Here is a 25,738-nt window from a genome sequence, read left to right on the forward strand (position 1 = left end):
AAAAGAAAAAAAATCTCACCTTCTCCCTTTCTTTCTTTCTGGCAATAACTAAGGCCTAGACCTTGATCACTGCCCTTTCAGGAAAGTTTCAGTTTCCTTATAGTTTTAGTAGCTAGCGTCATTCATGGACTGCTCTTAAATCACATGGTTTGAAAACACTTTGAAAAAAAGAAATATTGCTTTAATCATTCTATGTAGAATTGTGAAGTAGGATTTTCACAGGACCCATGATTTCTTTCTTCTTTTAAATACTCAGGAAGATGTTTTCATCAACTTTAAGGAATGGAAGGCATTTTTAAAAATCTAAACAATCTTATTTCATTGAAAGCCATCTTATTTTCTTGTCTCAGTGAATCAAAAGTCTGATTTGATCATCTCTGAAAAAAACAGGCCAGGCACGGTGGCTTGTGCCTGTAATCCTAGCACTCTGGGAGGCGGAGGCGGGAGGATGACTGGAGCTCAAGAGTTTGAGACCAGCCTGAGCAAGAGCAAGACACCATCTCTACTAAAAATAGAAAAGTTAGCTGGGCATGGTGGCACACACCTGTAGTCCCTACTCAGGAGGCTGGGGCAGGAGGATTGCCTGAGTCCAGGAGTTGGAGGTTTGCAGTGAGCTAGGATGACGCCACGGCAGTCTAGCCTGAGTGGCAGAGCAAGACTTTGTCTCAGAACAAAAAAACTAAAAACAGCTGCTAGAAAACTCAGAAAATAATTCTACTTTTTTTACTGATAAATCTAAAATAATTCTAGCTTTTCTTCAATTTCTCTTCAAAGACAATTCCTTTTACTTTTTTTTTCTGTTTTATTTATTGCCTACTTGTTTTTTGTGTCTATCACATGATTCTCAATCGAGGCGGTATTGCTCCCAAGATGGACAAAATTGGTTCTTGGGAGGCAAAAAAAAAAAAAAAAAAAAAAAAAAAAATCTTACTCTTTGTGTGTATAAAGCACAGAGATATACATATGGTACACAAACAGATATATAGCATATCTGTGGTATTAAAATTTCCTGGGGGGCAGTTACAAAAACTTTACCTAAAAAGACTTTAGGGAAGCAAAGGAAGAAAGGTTGCTATAATACTAACAGATCACATCGTTGGTCCTTCCTCTCCTACACTTTACCCATCTTTTAATTAATAACTTGCCTTTTGTTACCGTGCAATAGCTCTGCTTATATTTTCCAGATCTCTCTAGAATTCCTTCCCTAGTCTCTCAGTTTTGCTCCAAAGTCTGATCCATTGAGGCCTCAAGACTGGTCTTCCTACAACCCCATTTGGTGACCCGTCTCCTCCTCCCCGCCCCACCCATGTCTTCTTTTAGCTGTGCCTCTGTCGGGAGTTCACTGTGGCCAGTTCTGCAGGTCGGCCTGGTCGCTGTCCCCGCGTGGGAACTGCCCCCGCGCGGCGCTGGCCGGGGAGCAGGGCCGGGGGGTGTATTCCGTCCGACCAGAGCTGCGCTGTGTTTCAGGATGCGAAGAGATTGAATTCAGCCAGCTCATCTTCAAGGAAGACTTCCTCAACGACAGGTACTTCGGGGGCCGCCTGCGGGGCCAGATCGCCACCGAGGAGCTGCACTTCGGCGAAGGCGTCCACCGCAAGGCCTTCCGCAGCAAGGTGATGCGGGGGCTCACGCCGGTCTTCAAGCCGGGCCACGCCTGCGTGCTCAAGGTGCACAACGCCGTGGCCTACGGGACCAGGAACAGCGAGGAGCTCGTCCAGAGGAACTACAAACTCGCCGCCCAGGTGGGCCCCTCCGCCCAGAAGGTGTCGCTTCCCGTGCGAGAGTGGCTCGTGGTGACCGTGAGATGAAAACCTGACTCAGAATTGGTGGGAGTGCCCCCAAAAGGGTGTTTTCCTTCCTGTGGGCTGTGGTTATCAGGGTGCCCCTGGAGTAAGGATGAATGTGGGAAATCACTTCTTAGTGCCCAGGAGCGGTCTCCTGGCCTCGTGCCAGTGAGTTGAGGCTCTGCCGGTGCCTGGGGACGCTGCCTGGTCTGCACCCAGACGGGATCATTTCTCTTCCTGAGAAGCCCGATGAGACCCTGGGGGGTTGAATGTTCCTGGACGTAGGATGATGTCTAGTGGGTGTTTTAAGCTACACTGGATGCCAGGGTCCCCAAGGATCCCCAAGGACAGATACAATCAGCACTGAGTTTCTGGGGTGTTTTGGTTTGATTTGGTTTCTGGAGGGGAGGCAGGGTGGAGTACATTCAGAAGGGTCAGCGTTTGTCTTGTTTCCTGCCTTCCTGAGTTTGCTTAATGTCAACCTATAAACAACGAAGAGAGATCGACCCAGGTCCCCAGCTAAGGTTTCCCGCTCTGTACTACTGAGTCACAGAACTCCGGAGGCGCTAAGGGAGAGGTGGGTGCGTTAGTGTCTCTCCCTGCTCCCCCTGCCCCGCTGGATGCATGCATTTCACTCTGGACACCAGCATTGGCGAGGTCATCAGGAGAGTTGGGTCGAGTTTTTTCACCAGTTACCTGCTCTTTTAAAATTTTTTTTTTTTTTTGAGACAGAGTCTCGCTTTGTTGCCCAGGCTAGAGTGAGTGCCGTGGCGTCAGCCTAGCTCACAGCAACCTCAAACTCCTGGCTCAAGCAATCCTCCTGCCTCAGCCTCCTGAGTAGCTGGGACTACAGGCATTCGCCACCATGCCCGGCTAATTTTTTGTATATATTAGTTGGCCAATTAATTTCTTTCTATTTATAGTAGAGACGGGGTCTCGCTCTTGCTCAGGCTGGTTTCGAACTCCTGACCTCGAGCAATCCGCCCGCCTCGGCCTCCCAGCGAGCTAGGATTACAGGCGTGAGCCACCGCGCCCGGCCTAAAATTTTTATGTTTAATGTTAATAGGTGAAACTTAGATGAATCTCTCGGATACTGTCAAGCATTAAGCATCACGGTCGTGAGGCAGTGTCATGTGGGACTTTGTGCTATGCCCGAAGTATAGAATTTTGCCAATTGCATTCCCTTCTCCTCCGAATATACCCATCTTTCTTTTTTCTTTCCCCGAGTATTCCTTACGCCGACCCAGTCCTGGAAAATCTCCCATCCAGAATCCCACCCAAATAGGCCCCACAGAGTAGGAAGCAGAATCTACTTAGCTTTTCCCAAGCCAGAAACCTTGTCAAGGTGCTCATTATTTACTGCTCCAATTACACCCTGGAAAAGGAATCACGGTGAGAGACCTCAGGGAAACCCAGAAGGGCTCCGAGTGTTACCTGACATCACCATGAGGGGCCCGTGCCCTAAGCTCGGGGGTGATTTCAGCCATGCTGGTTCTAGAAGTGTTATATATGGTTTGGGGACACCTGACCCTGAAGACCACTTGACCCTCACTTGGATAATTCCTTCACGTCTCAGAGCTCCTCTCTAAGTGGCCGACTCTAGGTGGCAATAATCATTGCTCCTGTGGCCCCAACAAGGGCGTGGGTTTGGGAATTCGTAGGCTTGATCTGTGTTGGGAAATCTCCCAGATAGTCTTCCCAGGCAACGCACTATCTTTCTTTTGATCGCTTGCATTTCCTGTGTGTTTGGATGATACAGGAGTGCTACGTTCAAAACACTGCCCGATACTACGCCAAGATCTACGCGGCTGAAGCGCAGCCTCTGGAGGGCTTTGGAGAAGTGCCCGAGTAAGTGTGTTTACTCTGTCTTGTGTTACCTCCCTGACTTGCTGGGGACTTGGGGACCTGGAGGGATGAGAATGTGAGAAAGGCCAGGACAAGTGTTTCAGGGGATCTGTCAGTCCGTAAGTTCCACATGGCTGCTCTCCTGCTCCTTGCTGGCTCTCCAGAGGTTTGCAGAGGAATATTTGATAAATATTCTTTATTTTTTTTAATTTTAATTTTAATTTTAATTTTTTGAGACAGAGTCTCGCTTTGTTGCCCAGGCTAGAGTGAGTGCTGTTGCGTCAGCCTAGTTCACAGTAGCCTCAAACTCCTGGGCTCAAGCAATCCTACTGCCTCAGCCTCCCGAGTAGCTGGGACTACAGGCATGCGCCACCAAGCCCGGCTAATTTTTTCTATATATATTAGTTGGCCAATTAATTTCTTTCTATTTATAGTAGAGACGGGGTCTCACTCTTGCTCAGGCTGGTTTCGAATTCCTGGCCTCGAGCAATCTGCCTGCCTCGGCCTCCCAGAGTGCTAGGATTACAGGCGTGAGCCACCGCGCCTGGCCTGATAAATATTCTTTAAATAAATGCATGGATGGATGGGTGAGCGTGTGGATTAATTCATTCAATAAATGAATCCTCCGTGTTAAATACAAAAGGTATCTACTCTCATGGATATTATATGGTCTAAACTAGGGGTCCTCAAACTTTTTAAACTGGGGGCCAGTTTACTGTCCCTCAGACCGTTGGAGAGTGCGCACTGTGGGTCCAGGACGAGTTGGCTGCTAAGCAGGACGGGCAGCCGCAGCAAAAACACCCGGAGGACAGGATAAATGTGCTAGGTGGCCCACATGTGGCCCTCGGGCCGTAGTTAGAGGAAGCCTGGTCTAAACAATAAGCAAATATAAGAGAACATCACAATACAATTAGTCCTATGATGAAAAGAAGATGTGACAATATGTCAGGGAAGAGTGGGTCGGGTTATCAGGAACATAGTAATGTATCTTCTTCCCAAAATCCTCCGGAGCTAAGTTGCACTGATCATTTTTATCCACTCACCATCTAAATATTTATTGGCCCAAGCAAATTTTGGGGAGTCTGGAGCTTGTGTTTATGGCTCTGTTTATCTGGTTGAGAGCATATTTGCATGCTTAAGAGCACAGAGAAATGGCTTTGCCAGTGCATGTTGGAGATTTCAGACAGAGCAGCTGTTTATCTATTAGTAAGAACTGGGATAGGAAAGAGGAAGAAATTCTTGTCTGCAGGGCCCCTGTTAACTCCAAAGTGGGGAAAATACTTTCCCTTAGGTGGTACAGTGGGCAGACCATGTATAAAGTCTAATACGTTCTGCTCTTTGTCAAGAAATTCTTCACATACTTATTTAATACACAAATACTTTTTAGCAACGTCAAAAAAAATTAATGTAATGCAAAAAAAAAAGCACTTACAGTTGCTTTTCAGTTAACTACACTGAGCCAGCCATTTGGACCGAGTTAAGGTGTCGTGTTGTAAGAAGTCAGCCTCTGCTTTTTCTTGTCAGCTGCTCCTCTTCCCAGTCTCTGTCCTCTTAACTTCTCCCTTGAGGGAAGAAAAGATCGAACCCACTAAACAATCCCACCACACACAGAGCCCAGCGCCCTCCCGCAGGGACAGAACCAAGCTTAGTGTGGCTTTCCTCTTCCATAATCTGGGGCCCTTTCTAAGGAAAAGAACACAAAATTGTGAACATCAAGATTGATCTCGGGACTTGGAAAGGACCCATGCAAGTGAGGGATGCAGGGGCTGATGAATCAGCTTTGTGGCAGTCACAGTAAGTAGGTCACTGGCCTGGAGGTAGATTAGGACATTTTTCTATCTCATACGCCTTTCCGTGGCTTGCAAGGGAGAATTTGTGACCACATGGATGATGGCAGTGTATAGAGGGGTAGGGTCCTCAGAAGGGCATCTGGGCTGGACTCCATATTCGGAGGATCCCACAGCCAGAACATGCATGCATGCACACGCGCACGCACACGCACGCACACACACACACACACACACACACACACACACACACACACACACACAGGGACCTGCCTTGCACAGTCCCAGCCTTCTCTGAAAGCCCACGTGTTTACAGAGAACAGAGAGAGCCCCCTGCACCGACCCCCATGTTTATTTCCAGACACTGAAGCAGGCCTGGAGAAGTTCTCTTTTGTGGAGCTTGTGGGGTCTTGGAAAGAAAACACTCTCTGCTTGGCTAGTTCTGTTTTTGAATTCATGAATATCAATGCAGTCCCATTGTCTATGCAAATGGAATCCCACTGGGCAGAGGCCAGCCTCATTAGGAACCTAAATAATGCCCAGTCCTAGTTTTGATGTTTTTTCCTCCCAGGGCTGCAAAATTAATAAGACCCTAGGCAAGCTGACAGCCTAAGTGCTCTGAGGGTCAGTGGGCAGAGGGGGTCCTCAGAGGGTCCTCGGGAGGAAATCAGGATGCCCCGAATCCTGCAAAGATGACAAAGAGGCTTGGTGGCCGGGCCTATTTCAGGGGTACAGGCAAAGGCCCACAGCCCCAAATGTGCCCACTCCCATCCCGCTGATACTTGAAATTTCTTCAATGCGACACAAAGAGCCTCTATTTTAAAATGAGAAACAGGGCCTCACATGACGCTGGCATGACTCGCCATCAGGGGGCGCTGGTGTCAGAGGGGCCGCCTGCTTCCTGTCTGTGGGCAAGGTTCTAGAAGGACCTGGATCTGGTCCAGATTCAAGCTTCCATGTCCTCATCCATGCAGCGGGGGAATTCTCGCACTTTCTCAAGGACATTTTCGCGGAAGGCAGAGGGGATAAATATGTGCTGTCAAAGGGCGCAGGAGCTTAGTCCACCGTGGCTGGCCTGCAAGGCCCTTTCTCGGAAGCGTTCCTTTGTATATCTTTTACATTCTTTTGAATGTCATATCCTTCTTCCCTCAATGTCTATATTTGTTTTAAGAAAAAGTATGTTTTTTCAACCACCTTTGACTCAAGTTGTCACGATGTGGAGCCCTCCGCTCAGCTCGGGGAGAAGGCCCAGCAGGTGGAGAAGCGCAGGTCCACATTCTGAGAGAACATGCTCAGCTGTCACGGCGGGAGAGCAAGGGGGCGGCGGGGCCTGACCCCAGCCTGGTGTCCAGAGCCTGAGGCCCGGCCCCAGTTTCCCCTCCATTGTAAGAGAGTCCTTGCGTGCTCATGCCACTGGGAGAGGTGTTCTAGTGACTGAAGTTCCCACTGAGAAAGAAATAACAGTATTAGGCCACGCATGGTGGCTCACGCCTGTAATCCCAGCACTTTGGGAGGCCAAGGCAGGTGGATTGCTCAAGGTCAGGAGTTCGAAATCAGCCTGAGCAAGAGCGAGACCCTGTCTCTACTAAAAAATAGAAAGAAATTAATTGGCCAACTAAAAATATATAGAAAAAATTAGCCGGGCATGGTGGTGCATGTCTGTAGTACCAGCTACTCGGGAGGCTGAGGCAGGAGGATTGCTTGAGCCCAGGAGTTTGAGGTTGCCGTGAGCTAGGCTGATGCTAGGGCATTCCACCCAGGGCAATAGAGTGAGAAAGAGAAAGAGAAAGAAATGAAGAAAGGAAGGAAGGAAAAGAAAGAAAGAAAGAACAGTATTTTTTGCAGTATTTTCAAAGGGAGAGGGAGGTCACGTTGGCAGTGGGGAGCCCCACCTCCCAGCTCTGCTGCCCCCATGGCATTTCCTAAGTTTGGGTCTACATGGTTACTTTTAAAGATCCTGACTCAATACTTATGCCACTTTCAAGGCATTTTCATTGAAGGGCTCTTTGTGGACTTTACAAAGAAGACAGACACTGACCATCATCTCCTACCCCTGCCCCTACCCAGGGCAGCCGTCACTGTCTTTGGATGCATGTGACTCTGCTGTGGCCACTTGTCATCATCTCTCTCCGGCTCCTTGGCCCCTCCCAGAAATGCACTTTCTGATCCTTTAAACATATGTCATTTAGGGCCCTAACGTAGGCCCCTCACTGACATGGGAGGCTGGAAAAATGAGTGCTTCACTTTTTGCCATGTTGCATCTGAGATGCCCGTTAGACCTGGCGTGGAGGGTGGGCGGCCGCTGGGCGTGTAGGTCAGGAACCCAGGAGAGGGGGCTGGGCTGGAGACAAAACGTGGCTGCTGTGGGCATACAAATAACATGTAAAGCAAGGAGGTCACTAGGGGGTGTGTGCAGAGAGAGCAGCACCGTCCTGTCCCAGGCAGGCCAGAGCCTAAAGGTTGGGGAGAGGGTGAGGAGCCAGCAAAGGAGACAGAGAGGAAGTAGCCGGAGACACAGAGGAAAGCCGAGAGCGAGTGGCCTGTTGCAGAAAGAAGTGAGATACCGGGTGTGTCCAGAGCCGCTGAGAGCACGCAGGGCGAGGGCTGAGCAGCACGGTGGTCGTGATGCTCTGGGCAGAAGCCTCTCTGAGGGAGGGCTGCTTTGAGATGCTCAAGAGAGAGGGGCAGGGGAGGGATCGGAGCGGTGGGTCTGCACGTGATGAGAGTTGCGACGTGAGCGTGAGTCGGCAGTCGGAGTGGGCCGTGCAGGGTTATCACAGCGCGTTGCTCACCCTTGGGAATGATCTGCAGAGGAAATATTGATAGAAGGGAGTGGGGCCGGGGAAGAGAGGTGGGTGATCTGGGGCGAGAGGAAGAATAGGAAATAGTCACCTAGGATGACAGGACAGTGAACAGATTAACACTGCAGAACCCGTCTGGTGCCTGATCTGGTCCCTGCTCCTCTTCTCGCTGCCACTGTGACTGCGCAGGCTCCTGCCCCCACCCTGCTCTGCTTGTGCCCCACCCTGCGTGTTCCGCAAAGCGGCAGTGACCTCGTAACACAGAGGCCTGAGCACTTCCTCCCCTTGCCCAAGACCCTCCAATGGCTTCTCATCCAGCTCAATAGAAAGGGCAGAGTTTTTTGAGTGGCCTCCCAGGTCCCCCTAAGCCAGGCTTCCTGTCCCCTCCCCCTGCCTTGCTCAGCCCTGCCACAGTCCCATTCTCCCCTGGCTCACTGCACCCCACCATATGCCAAGTGCCACTGCCCACAGCCTTTTCCACTTGCTGTTCCTCCCACCTGGAGTGCTCTCGCCACGGACGTGCTCACAGCTCCCCCCTCACTCCCTACAGGCCTCTGCTCAGATGTTCTTCACTCCTTAGCAAGGACTTCTCTGACCCCCTAAATAGAACCACAGCCCCTGCCCCGCCCTGGTGCTGTCTATCTTCTGTTCACTGCTTGATCTTTCCACCTGGCACTGAGCACCACACATCCACGTGTTTATTGTCTGTCTCCCTCATTTAAACGTAAGATCCACGAGAGCAGAGCTTTGTTTTTAGAATTGAGTCTGGAAGAGCATCTGACACATAGAGGGCACTGGATAGTACGCGTTGGCTGATAAAAGGAAAGAAGGATAAATGGATGGATGAGTGGAAGGAAGGAAGGAAGGAAGGAAGGAAAGAAGGAAGGAAGGAAGGAAGGAAGGAAGGAAAGAAGGAAGGAAGGAAGGAAGGAAGGAAGGAAGGAAGGAAGGAAGGAAGGAAGGAAGGAAGGAAGGAAGGAAGGAAGGAAGGAAGGAAGGATGGATGCATGGACGTGTGTATAGATGGAAGGATGGGTGGATTATAGTCATTGACCAATGGATCATTAAGATATGACTGCAATAAAGACATTCATTTCTACACGAGCAATTCAACTCCATCCCAAGGAGGAATTTTTAAGAATAAATAAAAAACAGAAACACATCCTCTTACTCATTGGATAGTCATTGGGAGGATCTTTAAACCTAATGGGACGTGGGGATTGATTCTGCAGTTCCGCCCAGCCCCAGGCAGGAGGCTTCCTTCCTCCCTGAGAGCCTGTGCACCTGTGTCCTCTCTCCTGCCAGGATCATTCCTATTTTTCTTATCCATCGGCCTGAGAACAACATCCCTTATGCAACAGTGGAGGAGGAGCTCATTGGAGAATTTGTGAAGTATTCCATCCGGGATGGGAAGGAAATAAACTTCTTGAGGAGAGAATCAGAAGCTGGTCAGAAATGTTGTACCTTCCAGCACTGGGTCTACCAGAAGACGAGTGGCTGCCTCCTGGTCACCGACATGCAGGGTGAGGAGCTTGACCTGGGCTCCAGGGATGCTGTGGGCCTGGGGTGTTCCGGGGGAGGGGGTGGGGAGGAGAAGGAGAGCTCTGCCAGGCACCTTCAAGCACCTTGACCTTCAGAAGACGTTCCTAACCTCTCATCAGAAACAAGGTTTCACAAAGGAGCCAGAAATGACCAGCCAGATGGTCATTTTTAATAATTCATGCCAACCTGCCTTGCCATGACAGCAGGTGGCTAGAGACTGACTTTATTGTCACATCCCCAATAGGTGCAAACTAAAGAAATACACATGAAAATCCAGATGTACCAAAAGATAAATTAAGATGAATTATTTCATTTTTAATAGGTGAAAGGGTCTTTAGAGGGCTTTAGATTTTAAGCTCCTCTGTTGAACTTTCAGTGTGTTTTCAACAGATACAGAAATTTTTTAGGAATACCATTTCTTATATGACGTGCGTAGAGGGGTCACAATTAGGGTTCTCCCTGAGGCAAACCCAAGACAAGTCTTCACGTACAAATGGCGTACGTGGGAGGGGGTCCCAGGCCACGCCAGTAGAGGAGTGGAGACGTGCGATCAGGGAACGGAAGGTGGCCAGCAGAGTGTGTCACTGCACAGCCACCACTGCGGGCGCTGGAGCTGACGCCTGCTGGGAGCCTGTGTAGACACACTTCTTAGTGAGGGAGCGGGGCTGTATGTACCACACCAGCTGCCGGGATCGCCAGCCGGAGCCCGCTCCTGGTGGCGGCATTAACTCCCCGCACTTGTCACCTGCCACATGGGCAAGTTAACCTGGGCAACGCATGATCAGAGAAAGTCCTCGGGCAGGTGGTGGCACCTGGAGGGGGACCCAGCGTGCACAGAAATGGTTAGGGTGCGGGCAACGGGGAAGGCACCAGCAGCCTCCGCCACAGGGGGCTCCCTATTTCTTTTTCTCTCCAAATAATAATGCTGTTAAGAAAAATCTGAACTGTATTATTATACACCCACTAAACGTCAGACATTGTCCCGGACAAAGATCCCCAGCTCTAGCGACCGTGTGGTGTTGGAGAGCAAGACCGCTTCTCAGTTCTGTTCCCTGCAACGCCACACCCTGGCTGTTAACCTCTGGGCAAAGCACATCCCTCTCTGTTCCGGTAATTCCCACACAGGGTTGTTGTCAGGATTAAATGAGATAGTACAACATTCACTGCAGCATCACCACATAATAAATGTTCCCTTTTTTTAAACCCCTTATTTTGACATAATTATAAACTCACAAATCTGCAAAAATGTATACTTCACCCAGCTTCGCCTAACGGTGACATCTCACACAACTATCAAACTATCATTATCAAAACCAAGACATTGACACTGGTACAGTGTCATTAACTTACTTGACCACAGACTTTACTTGGATTTCACCAGTTTTTGTATGCACTCATTTTTTAGTATGAGTTTGGTTTAATCTTCATCATAACCCTGCAAAGAAGATACTATGATCCCCATTTTGCAGATCAGAAAACTAAGGCCTGGAGACAGTGACTGAATTGCCTGCTGTCACTCGTTGGTAGAGGGGTTCGAGACTCCAATCCACATTTTATGACTCCGGATCCCAAGCTCTTTCTGCTAAACCACAACTTGACACATTTGCAAGAGATTTGCTTCCTGGCCTTTGCAAGAGTCTCCTGATGTCAGAAGGCTCCAGTGTGTGCCATTCCTCCTCCTGCGCCCTCTGGGGGACCCCTCGCAGGCCGACTGGGAAATGCAACATTACGGTCTTGCAGGTGTAATCTCCAAACTGAAGGCAGACATACATGCTCACTCTTCGTAGAGACCTGGCTGCCCTCTCCCACACTCATGCGCACGCGCACACACACACACACACACTTTGGTCTTAGACACTATCTATTCTATTTATGCAATTTTTGTGTTTCCCTCCTCTTTTCTCTGTCAGCATTAATTTTGTATTAAATACAGTTTTTTTACTGAAAAGCAACACCCCTCAGCTTCATGCACGCCAGCTTAGCTTCCAGGCACTAGTAAACCACTGTACTGGACTATCACATCTCTCTGGAAATGATGTGTGTGGTTTAATGTGTTGGCACACACATTAAACACATTGTGTTTTATAACAATGTTTATTTACTCTCTTCTGCTGGGAAAAAGCTTTTCGTTGCCAGTGTGGCGTGAGATAGCACATCCATTCTCTTAAGCAGTCTCCACTTTTTGTAATTTTGCTGAGACATCGGAATTAGCATTAAAATAAAAACAAACCCCAGTTCAACTGACACATTCTCAGACTCTTAAAAGTTATCCCCTCCCTGGTTGTGTTGGCCTCTTTATAGGATGGTGCCAGGTCCTGCAGGTTCGTGGGGTATAAAAGACCACCCTGTGATTTGGACCTAAGACCTGCACACTGGGGAGACTGCCAGGGTTTCTAAGCTGTATCCCCCAAAACTCAAGAACTCGAATTCTGGAAAAAGAATTCTAATGCTGCCTCCTTCCGTCCTTCCACCAGAAACAACCTGTGGGTTATTATTGTCCCCAACTCAGTATGGCAGCTGCACACTGGAACTTAAATTATTATCCTCTAAAGACTTAATAACCTTGGTTGAAATTTTTTAAATTTATATGCTGTCTTTCTCAACTGTAAATGCCAGCTAGCAATCATGAGAAACAAGGAAAAGCAATTTCCCAAGTTCAAAAGCCTTTGGCCAAATGACTTTTAAAAACTGGACTTCTGTGCAGCTTAGAGCTATGATTTTTAAATATGACTTTCCATGCAACAGGATGTCTGAAGAAGGCTTTTGCAATTTTATGGGTTTTTTTTAAAAGCATAGTCCCTGCAATAAAGCTATGGGAAGCATTTCTACATGTGTTTGAGTTGTTAGCAGCTTTGAAGGAATTAGATGAATTAGTTGCCAGCTGGGAAAGAGGCTTTCAGAATGCTCACTGGCTCTCCCCGAGCGCCGCGTCGAATTTAGCTCACAGGTGCACGGTGGACAGGCAGGCCTTGTCGCTTCCGTCTCACTGGCCACACTGAATAGCAGCGTGTCCTGTATTTTTTGCCATGCTCTGGGCAGACACTGCTGAATCAGAGCATTAACCCTTCAGCATGCCTTTCGTGGGCCTCAGAAAACAGTGCTCACAGGGACGGGGAACCCTGGAATACTAAGTTGTCATCAGATCTGATCCTCACACTTGGCTTTGGAGGGAAGCTGGTTCCTTCTCCCGTAGCCCAGACCGGTTTCTAGGCTCCCAGGGCCCTCTGCGGGCAGGGCACCTGCCGGAGGTGGGGAACCAGTGCTCGGAGCCCCGCCCATGTGGCACAAGTGCCAGAGGCAAGAGAGGTGGCGGCCAGACACAGGGCCTGGTGTCTGGCAGGTGTGCACACCCTGGGGCAGGGGGTGGCGCTGTGGGCCATCATGCCCTGTGACGAAAGGTCTTTGTTAGATTGCACAGGTAAGGTCCTGGCAGAGGCCCACTGAGTTGCAGCAAGTACCCAGAGCCACTGCCCTAGGGGGACAGGGATAGAATTGGTACCTGGTCGGGCCACAGATTCTGGAAAGGTCTAGAGGCCACCCGCACTGTGGGCACGAGGGAGGGGCTGTTACTTCCTGGGGGAGGTTGAGGATGTGGGCTGGGGGTGGGGTGGAGTGAGAGAGGGTGGCTCTTGCCTACCGCAGGAGGGGACAGCTGTCCTTGTCCTCTCTTATAGTGGAAGACAGCAGTCCCCTGGCCCCCTCCCCACTGTTCCTGCTGGGAAGGCACCACAGAAAGGCTCCTCCGTGCTTGGTGATGCCTGTGGCAATTTGCTGAACCGGAGTGGGATGCTCAGATAGCTGTCTATCATTTGGGTTTTGGTAGCCTCCCCTGCCACCATGGTTTAACGGGAGTGTCAGAGGGGCAGACAATGGGTTCAACACGTCACGCCCCCAGGCCACTGATCAAAGTCTACACATAACTCAAGCTCCCTAGGTCTAACGCTGACCCAAAAAAGTCTTCTGTCCTGGATGGGAAAACTCTCTTTATGGAAATGGGAAATTACATGTCTGGAGCATGGCTTTGAACTGAGCAAATGCTGCCTGGAACTTTCTCACTGTTGACATCGACCACCCAGCCCGTGCCCACCCCCCTGCCCTTGGCTGGAGGGTTTCCTCTTTCACCGATGCCTGGGAGGCCAGACCCAAGCCCAGATGGGCGCATTTCCGGGGAGAGAGCTCTCGGGGGAGCCCTGAGTAACACAAACGCCCTCTTTGCTCTCTCTCCCTGTAGGTGTAGGCATGAAGTTAACTGACGTTGGCATAGCAACGCTGGCTAAAGGGTGAGTAGAGAAAAATGGAGCGCTTGTCATTTCACACTGGCCTTCCGGACACCTCACAGGCAGACGCTGTCGGGCTGAGGTGTGCAGAGCGAATTTCTTGCCCTGACTCTGGGAGACGAATGTTCTTGGGATGAATTCAATTCTCTCACATAAAATATTCATGGACTTTGTTCTTGCAGGAAAACACATTTGTTTCCTAACTTTGAAACCATCGAGAATTGTTGCAAACGCGTTTCAAGATTAATTACTAACCGGAGTGCCACGGGGGCAAATGCCGGCATTACTCGGATGACTTTTAACCAGGAATGTTTCACTCTTCTACATTTAATATCTTCACTAATAAGAGCTTCTTTGAAAAATATGTATTTTTTTGCAGTGGAGTACAGTGAATTCAATTTGTATGTTTTAAATTTATTTTTCCCCAAGCAGCACTTGAGGCAGCTCAGACTCCCATGACGATAATTACAGGAGCAAATGGCTGTCACAGAGCTGTGACGAGTTACGCATTGTTGTCCTCGATGGCTTTATTTTTCTAATTTAGGTTACTGTTTTTCTCAGTGTGGGGTGTACCAAGATGACGAGATGACAACTTTGTACTGGGGTATCTTTTTTACAAGCTGCCCCTCTCACTTCTTTACTTGATGCCCACTGAGGAGAAAGCAGCCACTTGTGGTTCTTGGTGAAAACACAGTTCTGCGCCGGCGCTACCATTGCCTCCGCCACTTCCTCTCCGTCCACACACTGAGGCCGTCGGTAGGGGAGGGAGAGAGGGCACATGGCTCCTGGAGGGGCCGGCTTCTGTGTCGAAATGTAGGCTTCATCATTATTAGGGATGGTAAGGCCAACAGATGGGGAGGCAATTACTATCGAAAAGATAAGTTCGTTACTCACAGATCCCGAGAGGAGGGGGTGTGCCACGCCACTAGGGGCCACGTGGGGTGACACCCGGTCAGCCAAGAGACAGAGGAAGTGAAGGGAAAATACGAGCGAGACCCTGTGCTGTGGTTTCTTCGGGAAGCAGTGGATGAGGCAGGGAAAGCAGGCTCAGGATTGGCCAGTTTGACGTTTTCCGGCAGGCTCTGGGCTGTCTCGAGTTGTCTGGTGTCTGTCTCATGGCAATCAGGGCAGGTGGACAGTGGCCCCCAGTGTGGGAGGCCTTAGAGGAGGTAGTGGGGGGCTTGCTTCCATTCAAGCTTTCTGGTTATCTCAGACCACCGGCATCAGCAATGCTCTAACAAACATGCTGATTGTCAGCTTTAAGGAAGGACAGAGAAGTGGATGGAGTTGAAACAAGTGGAAAGGGGTCAGTCTTTCTTGTAACCTCCAGATGGATACGTCTGATGTGTGAAGTTCTCACTGATTATACAAAATTTCTGATTTGGGTTTGGAACCAAGGTGCAACTTGGATATTTTCCCTGCTGTGGCTCAGGGACAACAAAGTTCTATGCTGGAACTATCTCAGGGCTTCTCCCACAGTGCTGAGCGGAGCCCTGACTGCTGTATGCGTCAGGGAACTTGGTTCGGCCTTGGCCTTGTGAAAAGAGCGTGCTGGGAGGGGCTGTGCTGTCCTGGGGAGTCATGAATAGGGGTTTCAGAGAGAAGCTTGGTTCAAAGCCCAGCCCTGCCTCTTCTGTTTCTCCTGGTGGTGGCCTTGCCTCTTGGTGTCTTGGGGGTTTGTCTAGCCGCCCTGATGAGAAGCATGTCTGTATATCCCAGTTTCCCCGTGGTAGTATCAGCTCACGTCTGATGTCCTCACATCCCATCCAGTTTAGCAATTGCCCTGCACAAGTGTCCCCATGCAGAAGATAAATTAGATAGTGCCCTATTTATGATGGCCTCTGGACTCCAGAAGGACTTCCCAAACGGAGCCTCCTTTCCAGACTCCATGTCCCCCGCAGGACATTGCAAATGTAGACATCGCCAGACCTGGTTTGAATCCTGGCTTCTCATCGTACCAACTGGGTGACTGTGGGATGAGACTTTGAGTTCTTAAAGCCAGTGATGTACAGAATGGGGACACTCAGGCTTGCCCTGAGGGTCCCCAGTGACTCTACATCTAGTCCCTAAAGCTTGGTGTGAGCTAGATAGTTAGTTCCGTTTCCCTCCTTGCACCAAAGCCTGACACCAGAGTAGGAATATCTCATACTGCTGTTTAGACCAGCTCTCTACCAAAACAAAGAAGAAACCTGCCCAGGGAGTTCCAAAAACTAAGTGGGCTTAAGAGCATGATTATCTACGACATCTTTTAAAAGCACATCAACAGGTTCCAGGAACCCAGACCAACTGGGAGCTTCAAATGGCACAGTTTTTTCCCCTCCTAATTTAAAAAGAAACCCAACCCTTTGGTTTTGTTCTCAGCTTTAATGTGACTTATCTGGCCTGGGACAGCTGCCCAACACCCATTAGAAGAGCTGATGGCTGGAGCCCAGTGCGAAATGCTGTCCTAAAGTGTTACCCACTCACCGCCTTCCCACCCAAGCCCAGGCCGGGGGCGGGAGCGGGGACAGGAGGGAATTCTGAAGTGTTTGAGAGCCTTGGAAGGCATATTAGATCTTGTCCATTTTTTAAAAAAAACTTTTCTTTAAACTTTATCTTTTAAGCAACATACTTTTCCGCTAAGAAATGTATCTTAGAATCACAGTTTGAAAAACCGATGAAAGGAAGAATTCCAATCAGAGGGCAAGGGGTGGTGGGACCCCTCTGGTCTGGAGTGAACACCAACCACCGTGTCCAATCTTCTCACTTCATGGGTGAAAAGGAGGCATGGGGCACGGGGCAGCCTGTGTGGGGGCAGGAGTAGGAAAGTCCTTACTGCTTGAAGTTGGGGCGTAGGCCAGCACCCCGAGCTACGGAGGCAGATCCTCAATGCTGGGAGGTGAGGTTCCATTGACGAAGCTCTCCAGTGAACAGCAAAGCTGCGAAAGGGAGCTGAACGCATGGCAACAGACGCGGAAAGGGCTCAAGTTCAAAGACACGGTGCAGACAGGAGGAGTCTAGTCCAGGTAGGAAGGAAGGAAGGAGAGCGTTGCAGATTGCAGGGGGCTTCCGGAGAGAGCAGGCGAGGGGGTGGAGAACCAAGGGGTGGTTGAACACAGTTGTCTTTGTTCTTCACAAGCACCCACGAGGGAGCCTAGTTCATTTGTGATGAAAAGAGAGGGTCTCGAGTTCGAGTTCTGTGGAAGGCTGGTGCCTGGCTGCGCTCAGCTGCGCAGAATGGCGCCATCATAAGCAGCAGCGCCGTGTGTGTCTTTTAAAGAAAATATTCCCTTCTGTCTCCATCTGGACTGTTATACGGCTGGCCACACCCCAGGGATGCGACTTGTCTTGCTCCCTTGTTTAATGAAGTCAGAGGCTGTGATACTACTTGGGGGAAAATAGTTACTATTATCTTATAAAGAAAACAGAACTGTCATGACTTATTCATTTTAAGGCAGTATGATTCTTAAAACAGAAGTATTTCATATTCCTTTGGGGAGCCCATGATAGGACTATGTCTGGAAATCCATCCCCTGTACCTCAGCATCCTTAATCTTTGTGCACCCTTAATCTTAATGTCGAGTATGGAAATTTCAAGTTATAAAGTATGTCAAACACGATTGTCTTGACATCCAGTAATCCATTTTCTAGGCAGACCCAAGAGAGTAACTGGACCCATGAACACATTTCAGAGTTGAAATTGCTCAGCCATTTAGAGTTCTCGGAAGGAGACAAGAGAAAAATGCCTAATTTCTTAACTGGAGATTTGGAAATTGAACCCATTCACCCCAAACCAATCTATAAAGCCAGGCGTGCAGGGGAGCAGAGTCGCCTTGTGAGCCTTGCAAACCCAGGTCCCTTCCAGCCGCGGGCAGGTCCTGGGGGAGGTGGAGGGATTGCGATTCAGCCACCAGAGGGCACCAGAGCAACACTCTGCCCTCTGTAGTCTCCCCAAAACCAATCTCGTGTTGCTGGATTGAAGTAGAGAAAAGAAAATACCATGAGCAAATTTCTTCCCGATCAAGCAAGCACTGGACCAGAATAAAAGATGAGTAGGAATAGCCGCAAAGGACTCCCCTCTGTGTGGCGGCCAGCGTGGTGTCTTTCTACCCTGGAAGAAGGAATGAGGAGATGGCACGTGCCAGGCATCCCTGACGCGGAAGCCAGACTCAGGAGACCCTGACAGAGCCTGAAGGACTTGTGCCCTCCGAAGGGGCAAATGGGAGGTGATAGGAGACCACGTGTCAAGGCAGATGCACGGGAGGACAGTGTCCCTGAGCAAGCAGGTTCCGTTGGCGAGCGTGCCCAGCTCTGGTCCCCCAAGCCATGAAAAAGAGAAAAGATAAAATAGAATCCCGCATTTGGCCAAGCTGAGCTCCAAAAGAAAGGCTGTGCCCCCAGTGACCACAGACAGGGGGCACAGCAGCCACCTGGGACGCTTTGCACAGTCACAAGTCAAGACATCAGCATCCTGGGAGAAGAAGGACCAAACAAACTCGTACGTGGGAAGAAATGGAATCTACTCTTTAAGAAACACACCGGAGAATAGGCATGCATGTGTGTGTGTGTGCGTGTGTGTGGTGACTCCAGGCAGACTACTTAAAGCAATGCATTGGGGGGGGGGTGTGCAACAAAAGGACCTTAGAACAGAATTTCCTGACATCTTCTAATGTGTCTCACAGCAAGGCCCATGTCACTGTGGGACACCAAACATCTGGACTGGCTACCTAGTGCCTGGAATCAGAGGGCCAGTCTCACGGGCATAATGGACCCGAGAAAGGCACTTTTCCACCCAAATATCTATGTTCCCAGGCTGCTGCCATTGTCACCTATCCTGGAGAGCAGCCTGGGTCCCATTTTAATCTGATCAAGACGTTCCATAGTAGAGTCATTTGGCTGATTTAATTTGGCCAGTGTTTGCCACCGAGGAAGTCCGGAGGCCCACGAAGTGGTCATTTCCACAGCCGTGGCGAGGCTGCCACTGCCACAGCGCTCAGTGTGTGCCGGGTGTCTCCCAGGCCCCACACAGCCAGCCAGAACACACTCCCCCCACGGAGGGGCTGCATGGCAGCCTCCTGGCCTCCGCCTGGAGGGCTTACAACAGACGATTCTAGTTGTCCCCCGCCCACTCCGTTCCCAGGACCTGAGGACTCCCAGATGGGCTCCTTGTCATTTATCCTCCTTCTTCAGGGACAAGTCTGAGCAGAGAAAACATCTAGAGAAGCCTGGTGGACTCGAGCTCACCCCTGAAGTACAGGCTGGTGGCCAGCGGGAGGGAGACAGACAAGGAAGGTGTGGGGACGGCCGGGAGGGTCAGGGGTCACAGAGAGCTGGCGGGGATAGGACTGGGCGAAGACCAGAATTGTCCAGAAAAACATTATCAGTGCCTTCAGGAAGGTCTAAGCCAAATGAGATGGCGGGAGCAGGTGACAGGGATGGGAGAGGGAATTGCCACCAAGACGCCAGGGACTCCACGAGTTTGTCAACAGAAGACAAGGAAAAGTCTAGACAGTAGCCAGGAAAAGGAGGTGTGGGGTGTGTGTCCGTGTGTCTGTCTGTCTAAAGAGAGCCAGATGCCTGTTTGAAGGCAGAAGGGAAGGAGTCTAAGAGAGAGGGCCTGTCGGGTGATGTTCCAGAGGAGAGAGCGCCTGCCCTGAGGATGTCAGAGCTTGTCAATGAAGAAGGCCTTGCCATCAGCGCTGTCCAAGCCAGACCCTGACAGTGTGGCCTCGCCACCCTCCCTCCTGCCCAGGATGTCGGCCCGGATGCTCTTCTGAATGGTGGGATCTCACACCGCCTGTACACACACAGTGAAAACATGCTGCTTCCTCGCCTGAGCTGCCCGCCCTGTGGCCCTGGGGGCTCCCGTCTGCAGAGGACACAGGGGTGGCCTTTGGGAACCAGGGCTGTGGGGCGCAGTTCAGTGGATGAATGTCTGACTGCCTTCTTGATGCGCGTTTTCACCCCCGGCACCTCCTCCTCGGCTCTCTTTGCCCTCAACTCCAGTTTCAGCTTCAGATATCAAGGAAAGGACTCCATGCTTCCTGCATGTTCATGGGGACAGGACTCAGGTGACCTCGAGAAGGAACCCATAGTAAATGATGGCTTTTCCTCCACCCCCCCAGGTCCCTCCCTGTTCTATCTTCCTCGGGCTCACGTCACCCTGATGTTGGAGTGCCTTCAGAAGCCCCGAGAACAGGGACCGTGCACATGCAGGTGCACAACAGGGCATTCTAGCAGAACCGGACCAGACTCATGGTGGGTGCTTCTGCCCGCCTCTCATTTTCTGCAAAAGGAAGAAACTTGGTGTTCAGCTTTTTTCCAGCCAGGGTGGCTGTCAGGGAAGACAGTGCCAGGGCTTGGTTTCCATGGTGGCAGCTGGGCTGTCGCTCCCACGGAGGCCCGAGGAGGGGCCGTAGCGCTAGGGAGGAAGGGCAGAGTGGGCAGGACCCAGGGCAGAGAGGGCTGGTACGCCAGGGGATGCGCTGGATTTTGTTCCAAGGGAGACGGAACCGTCTGAGCGGTTGCTTGACCACGATCTGACGTGCAGTTGTCTGGACAAGGCACGAAACAAGGACAAACACAGAGGGTCCCTCCATCGGCGCAGTGAAGGGTGGTGGGGGCTGGACCGTGTGCCCGTACTGCTTGTTGGGATTGGTCGCTGAAGGTCACCTGACCCAAGAAAAGAAGGTCACTCTGAGGACATCCTCAGAGTACAACTTCTCTAGAAAACACAGATCTGGTTATGTTACCACATCCCCTAAAAAGGCTCAGTGACCTTTAAAAAGTCATTATGTGAAAACCAGATTTTCATTGTCAAATAATTTGGGGAACCCCCCAGAGGAACAAGTTTAGGAGGTTTCTTTAATGTGAGACTTCACAGGGCCTTTAAAGAGCCGATGTGCGTTTTGAACGTCCCAGGAGCAAGGAGAGACATTCTATAGCATTTCCTACAGCACCGGCAGCGCAGAGTTTCAAAGCGTCTCGTGGACTCTTGTTCCTCGGAACGTATTTTGGGAAACGCAGGCCCACGGGGAAAATGACACAGCGTGGCTTTGAAGCCTTTCACAAGTGTCCTCCGACCCCTTTTCTCCTCAGAGCGGCAGCTCTTGCTCAGAATGAGCCTCTGAACCTTTGCCCGCACTGTTCCCTCTGCCAGATGAGCCCCGCGCCATCATTCCGCCACGAAGCCTCAGAGCCCAGTGGGCAGTGTGGAAATGGCATTTCCTCTGTTTTCACAGCACCGCCCAAAAGTATAAGGTCGTTGCTTATGTGTCTGTCTTCCCTGCGAGATGGGCAGCCACAGAGCTTATTTATTAATCCCTTGTAATTCCCCTTCAGTGTCCGGTGCCTGATCAGTGAAGAAATAAATGAACAGATATGAAAAAAATGAAAGATATGAGTGGAGTTTCAGGAATTAATAGACGCGTCCAGGGTCGGAGTTTCCCCAGAGCCCCTTCCCTTTACACGCAGGTGACAATCCGTTCTACCAATGCGCAAATCTGTCCTGGAACACTCGTATGATTATAGGCCCCTGAGCTTGACCATGCATGTTGATGGGTCTTTGCCTTTATTTAAGTCCATGGTCTTTTTTTTTCTCTCTCTCAATAATAGCATGTCAACCGTGTGCTTGTTCTTGCCTAAAATAGGAATAATTTTCATGCATCATTAGTTTCCCCTTTAACATTTTTCTTTTTCGACTGGTGAAGTGTCCTGATTTAAAAATTTTTATTTCCTTCCACCCAAACTCACAGGTACAAAGGATTTAAAGGCAACTGTTCCATGACCTTCATCGATCAGTTTAAAGCACTACACCAGTGTAACAAGTATTGTAAAATGCTGGGGCTCAAATCCCTTCAAAACAGCAACCAGAAGCAGAGGAAGCCAAGCATCGGGAAAAGCAAGGTTCAGGCAAGCTCCACAACAGCGAGGACGACGGAATCCGGGACCCCAGCAGAAAAGAGAACCTAACGCCCCTCATTGACTAAGGACCGAGGGCTGGCAGCACAGTCTTCTGCGCGAACATCTGAACGCACACCGGAGAGAGGGTGTGACAATCTTTACTCCCAGCTCACTGTGCTCCAAGATGCTTCTAAACCCATCACCTGCTGTCTTCCCTGAAATGACTTTGGAACAGGATTTGTGACCAGATCCATGGCTAGACTGCACCAATCGTCATTCTCAAAGACGATCTATTCTTTGCATACACATTTAGAGTTTTCACCAACCTCACGTCGTGTGTCTGTTTGTGTGTTTACATGTGGTTGTGCTGTCCAGGACTTGGTGCTGAGCAGGGTGTGTCCACAGCCAGACTCCCTCCCCAACACCATTCCTAACCTCGGGATTTCTAGACGCGTCCTGCCACGATGTCAACAGGAATCACGAATTCCCCACTGCGTCGAGTCGTCGCGCTGACGTCGAATACGCTCTTGTTGCTGGGAGTAGGTTCTGAAACTCAACGCCATTTCCCGTCATTAGTCACACAGCCAGGCACAATTTTCTGTTTCATTAAATTCATATTTAAACAAAAAGCATGAGATGCATCTCTCACCATAGATGATACGTTCTTGTTCTTTAGAATTACTGTCATATTTCACACTCCCCCAGGATTTGGTAATTTTCTGATAGATTTACGAGAGCACGAAATATCTGCATCTGTGCTTTCCCCTCATGCTTACGTTACAACTCAGGTTCCATCACTTTCTGCTTTGCTCCCTCAACCTGGGCTCTGTAAACCGGGCTGACCCACAGTGGATGGCACTGGCAGATGCGTGCTCATCCTGGCGGGGGCGCCCCGGCTCTCAGGGAGCCTGGCACCTGCCCCTGCCCCCATTCTGCATGGGTCTCCTTACACGCTTGGAGTCCCTCCCCTACCTGTTTGAGTCACGCCCAGCCACAAAGCCGGGTGACAGGAGCAGTTCACACTGAGTGAGACAAAACAATATCAAGACAACCTGAGATGGCTTTATGCACCCCAGAGTGCGAGAATATCTGCTGCCCCAACGGTTTGTTGTAATTGTTGTGTCATTAATAGACTTTATTTTTTAGAGCAGTTTTTGCAAAAAACAGAAAGTATGGAGAGTTCCCATGTATCCTCCCATTGCTAGTCCGTTGTCTTCCCCTATTATTAACGCCTTGCATTAGTGTGGTGTGTTTGTTACAGCTGATGAGCCAATCTTGATACACTGTTACCGGTTTTACACTAGGGTTCACTCCTGGCGTTGTACACTCTATGGGTTTGGACAAATATATCCTGACACGTATCTACCATCATGCTATCACGCGGAATAGCTTCACCACCCCAAATATCTACCCCTGGTGCTCCAGCTTGGCATCCCTCCCTCCCTCCCCAAACCCCTGGCAACCACTGATCTTTTTACCATCTCCGTAGTTTGTGTTTCTCCAGAATGTCATATAGCTGGAATCACACAACGTGTAGCCTTTTCAGATGGATTGTCGTTTTCTAAGACTGAGTTCATTTACTCTCTGACGTCTCTGGGAGAACTGTTCGGCCACGGCTGAGCAGCATGGTGGGTGCTTCTCCAGCTTGAGTACGCACAGGAGTCACCGGGACCTTGGACAATGCAGGTCCTGATGCGGCAGGTCCGGGTGGGGCCCAAGATTCTGCATTTCCTGCCGCCAGCCGGGGACCCACACTCTGAGTGGGGAGTCCAGCCCATGGGAGAGGAGTCCTGAAATGCTCGGGGTGGGGACAGACCTCCTGGAGCTCAAACAACACCCTGCCTGAGGAAGGCCCCAGCTACTTCTAGATTCTCATGCAGCGTGGTGGCAGGACACGCCGCCTCCGGGGGAGGCGCTCGCCACGGTCTCGCTGGCAGCACAGCGACTTCCGTGTGCGTCCCTCTCGGAGGGGTAGCTGGCCCGCAGTAGAAGGCTCTGTCCTCTTCTGCTTTAGAATACGCTTCTCCTTCGCATGGGGCTTTGATAAAAAAGGGGATATAGGCGGGATTTTTGTTTTGAAAAGGAATTTGAAAGAGAAAACACTTTACAGGCATGGTGGCTCACGCCTGTAATCCTAGCACTCTGGGAGGCCGAGGCAGGCGGATCGCTCAAGGTCAGGAGTTCGAGACCAGCCTGAGCAAGAGCGAGACCCCGTCTCTACTATAAATAGAAAGAAATTAATTGGCCAACTTATATAGAAAAAATTAGCTGGGCATGGTGGTGCATACCTGTAGTCCCAGCTACTCGGGAGGCTGAGGCAGGAGGATCGCTTGAGCCGAGGAGTTTGAGGTTGCTGTGAGCTAGGCTGACGCCATGGCTCCCTCTAGCCTGGGCAACAAAGTGAGACCCTGTCTCAAAAAAAAAAAAAAGAGAAAACACTTCAGTTTGTCATGTCTCATCTTTCTCAGAAAATTTGCCATAGCCTTTCTTCTGGGTAGTTCTGCTAACCTGAAGACTATAAAACACTCATTTTCCTGCAAGGCAGCCTATAGCCTCCTCTGTCCATAGAGATCTTACAAATTTATTTATTTGTTTGTTTGTTTAGAGATGGGGTCTTATGTTGCCAGGCTGGCCTCAAATTCCTGGGCTCAAGCCATCCTCCTGCCTTATCCTCCCAAGTAGCTGGGATTACAGGCATACACCACTGCACCCAGCTCTTACGGATGTATTTGGCAGTGAAGTTCTAGAACATTCCACAATAGCAAAAAAAACACAGGGCACATTTTGATTAGAATTATTGTCTAGCCATCTATCTATCATCTATCTGTATGTCAGTTTGGCTACAACCAGAGCCTTCCTGACAGACTGGGGTACGTACTTTGATAATAATTTATAATTACCAAAATAACATTAACACAAGTATTTTTTAAAAATCAGGGAAAGGTATAAAACAAAAACTCACAGCCATCCTGTGACCTCTTCCCCTCTAGCCACCTTTGTGTCGTCACTTGGAGAGACGAAGAGGGAGAGAGTTGGAGGGATAGGATTCTTCTAGATTTTGTGTTGTGCAGTCAGCCCAGGAGGAGCCTCTCTTGGATAGAGCTGTCTCTGTCTCCTTTCACAGATGCTTAGATTTTATTTTTCAAAGTCCCCGTATTGTTTATTGTAATCTTATTTCATCTCTTTAGAAACACTTGGAGGACAGGGACAGAAGGGGGGCTCATAGTGAGGTTTGTCCCAGCAGGGCTCCTGGGGCGGCCTTGTGTGGGGCTGCGTGGCCGTATTTCCAGCCTCCCATTTCCTTCTGTTCCGAGACAAAGTGCTGCTTTCCTTGCATGGTCACATACCAGGCTGAACACGGAGTGGGCTGGGGTCTCAGAAACCCCCACCCTCATTGACATTTTCTACGCTCAGTTTGCAACACATGGCTTTCCCATTTTCCTCTGTAAGTGCACAGCGTTAGCACGGTGAGTACAAAGAACGCTCAATCCAGGCACTGACCCAACGGCTCAACCACGGAGCTAGCTCTGCGTTGGGTGGATCAGAAAAACAAGCAAAGGCCTCATTAAAGTGGGCCTGTGTTTTTGGACAGCAGGTTTATCGCAAGTGAGAACGGCAGGGAAATAATGACTTCTTGCCAGTGGGCATCCTGTTCTGGGGAGGCCTCGCCATGGATGCGCGGATGGTCGGCTTGTATTTGTGTTTATTGTACCAGCGCCTCCCAGCCTGGCCCTGGCTCGTTTTCTTGGTACGTGTTCTGCGTCTCTGGACCACAGATGCCAGAGATCTGCAGATGCCACGTGGGCTTAACTTTTAGTTTT

At 50.0% G+C, this 25,738-nt stretch overlaps 1 protein-coding gene across 3 annotated transcripts in view; it reads left to right on the plus strand.

Moving 5' to 3' along the window:
• Window positions 1-24,114, plus strand: part of ALPK2 (alpha kinase 2) — a 95,012-nt gene extending 70,898 nt beyond the window's left edge. The window contains exons 8-12 of one of the 3 annotated variants that reach the window (XM_012745507.3): window positions 1,468-1,742; window positions 3,544-3,632; window positions 9,523-9,740; window positions 13,991-14,039; window positions 21,770-24,114. In XM_012745507.3, the coding sequence (XP_012600961.2) occupies window positions 1,468-1,742; window positions 3,544-3,632; window positions 9,523-9,740; window positions 13,991-14,039; window positions 21,770-21,986 (848 nt within the window). In that variant the 3' untranslated portion in view covers window positions 21,987-24,114. The other 2 variants (XM_075993834.1, XM_075993835.1) reach the window with 2 other exon arrangements.
• The last annotated feature ends 1,624 nt before the right edge of the window (window positions 24,115-25,738 follow it).

The sequence above is a fragment of the Microcebus murinus genome, chromosome 17 (assembly GCF_040939455.1).
Source record: "Microcebus murinus isolate Inina chromosome 17, M.murinus_Inina_mat1.0, whole genome shotgun sequence".
Classification (NCBI taxonomy): domain Eukaryota; kingdom Metazoa; phylum Chordata; class Mammalia; order Primates; family Cheirogaleidae; genus Microcebus; species Microcebus murinus.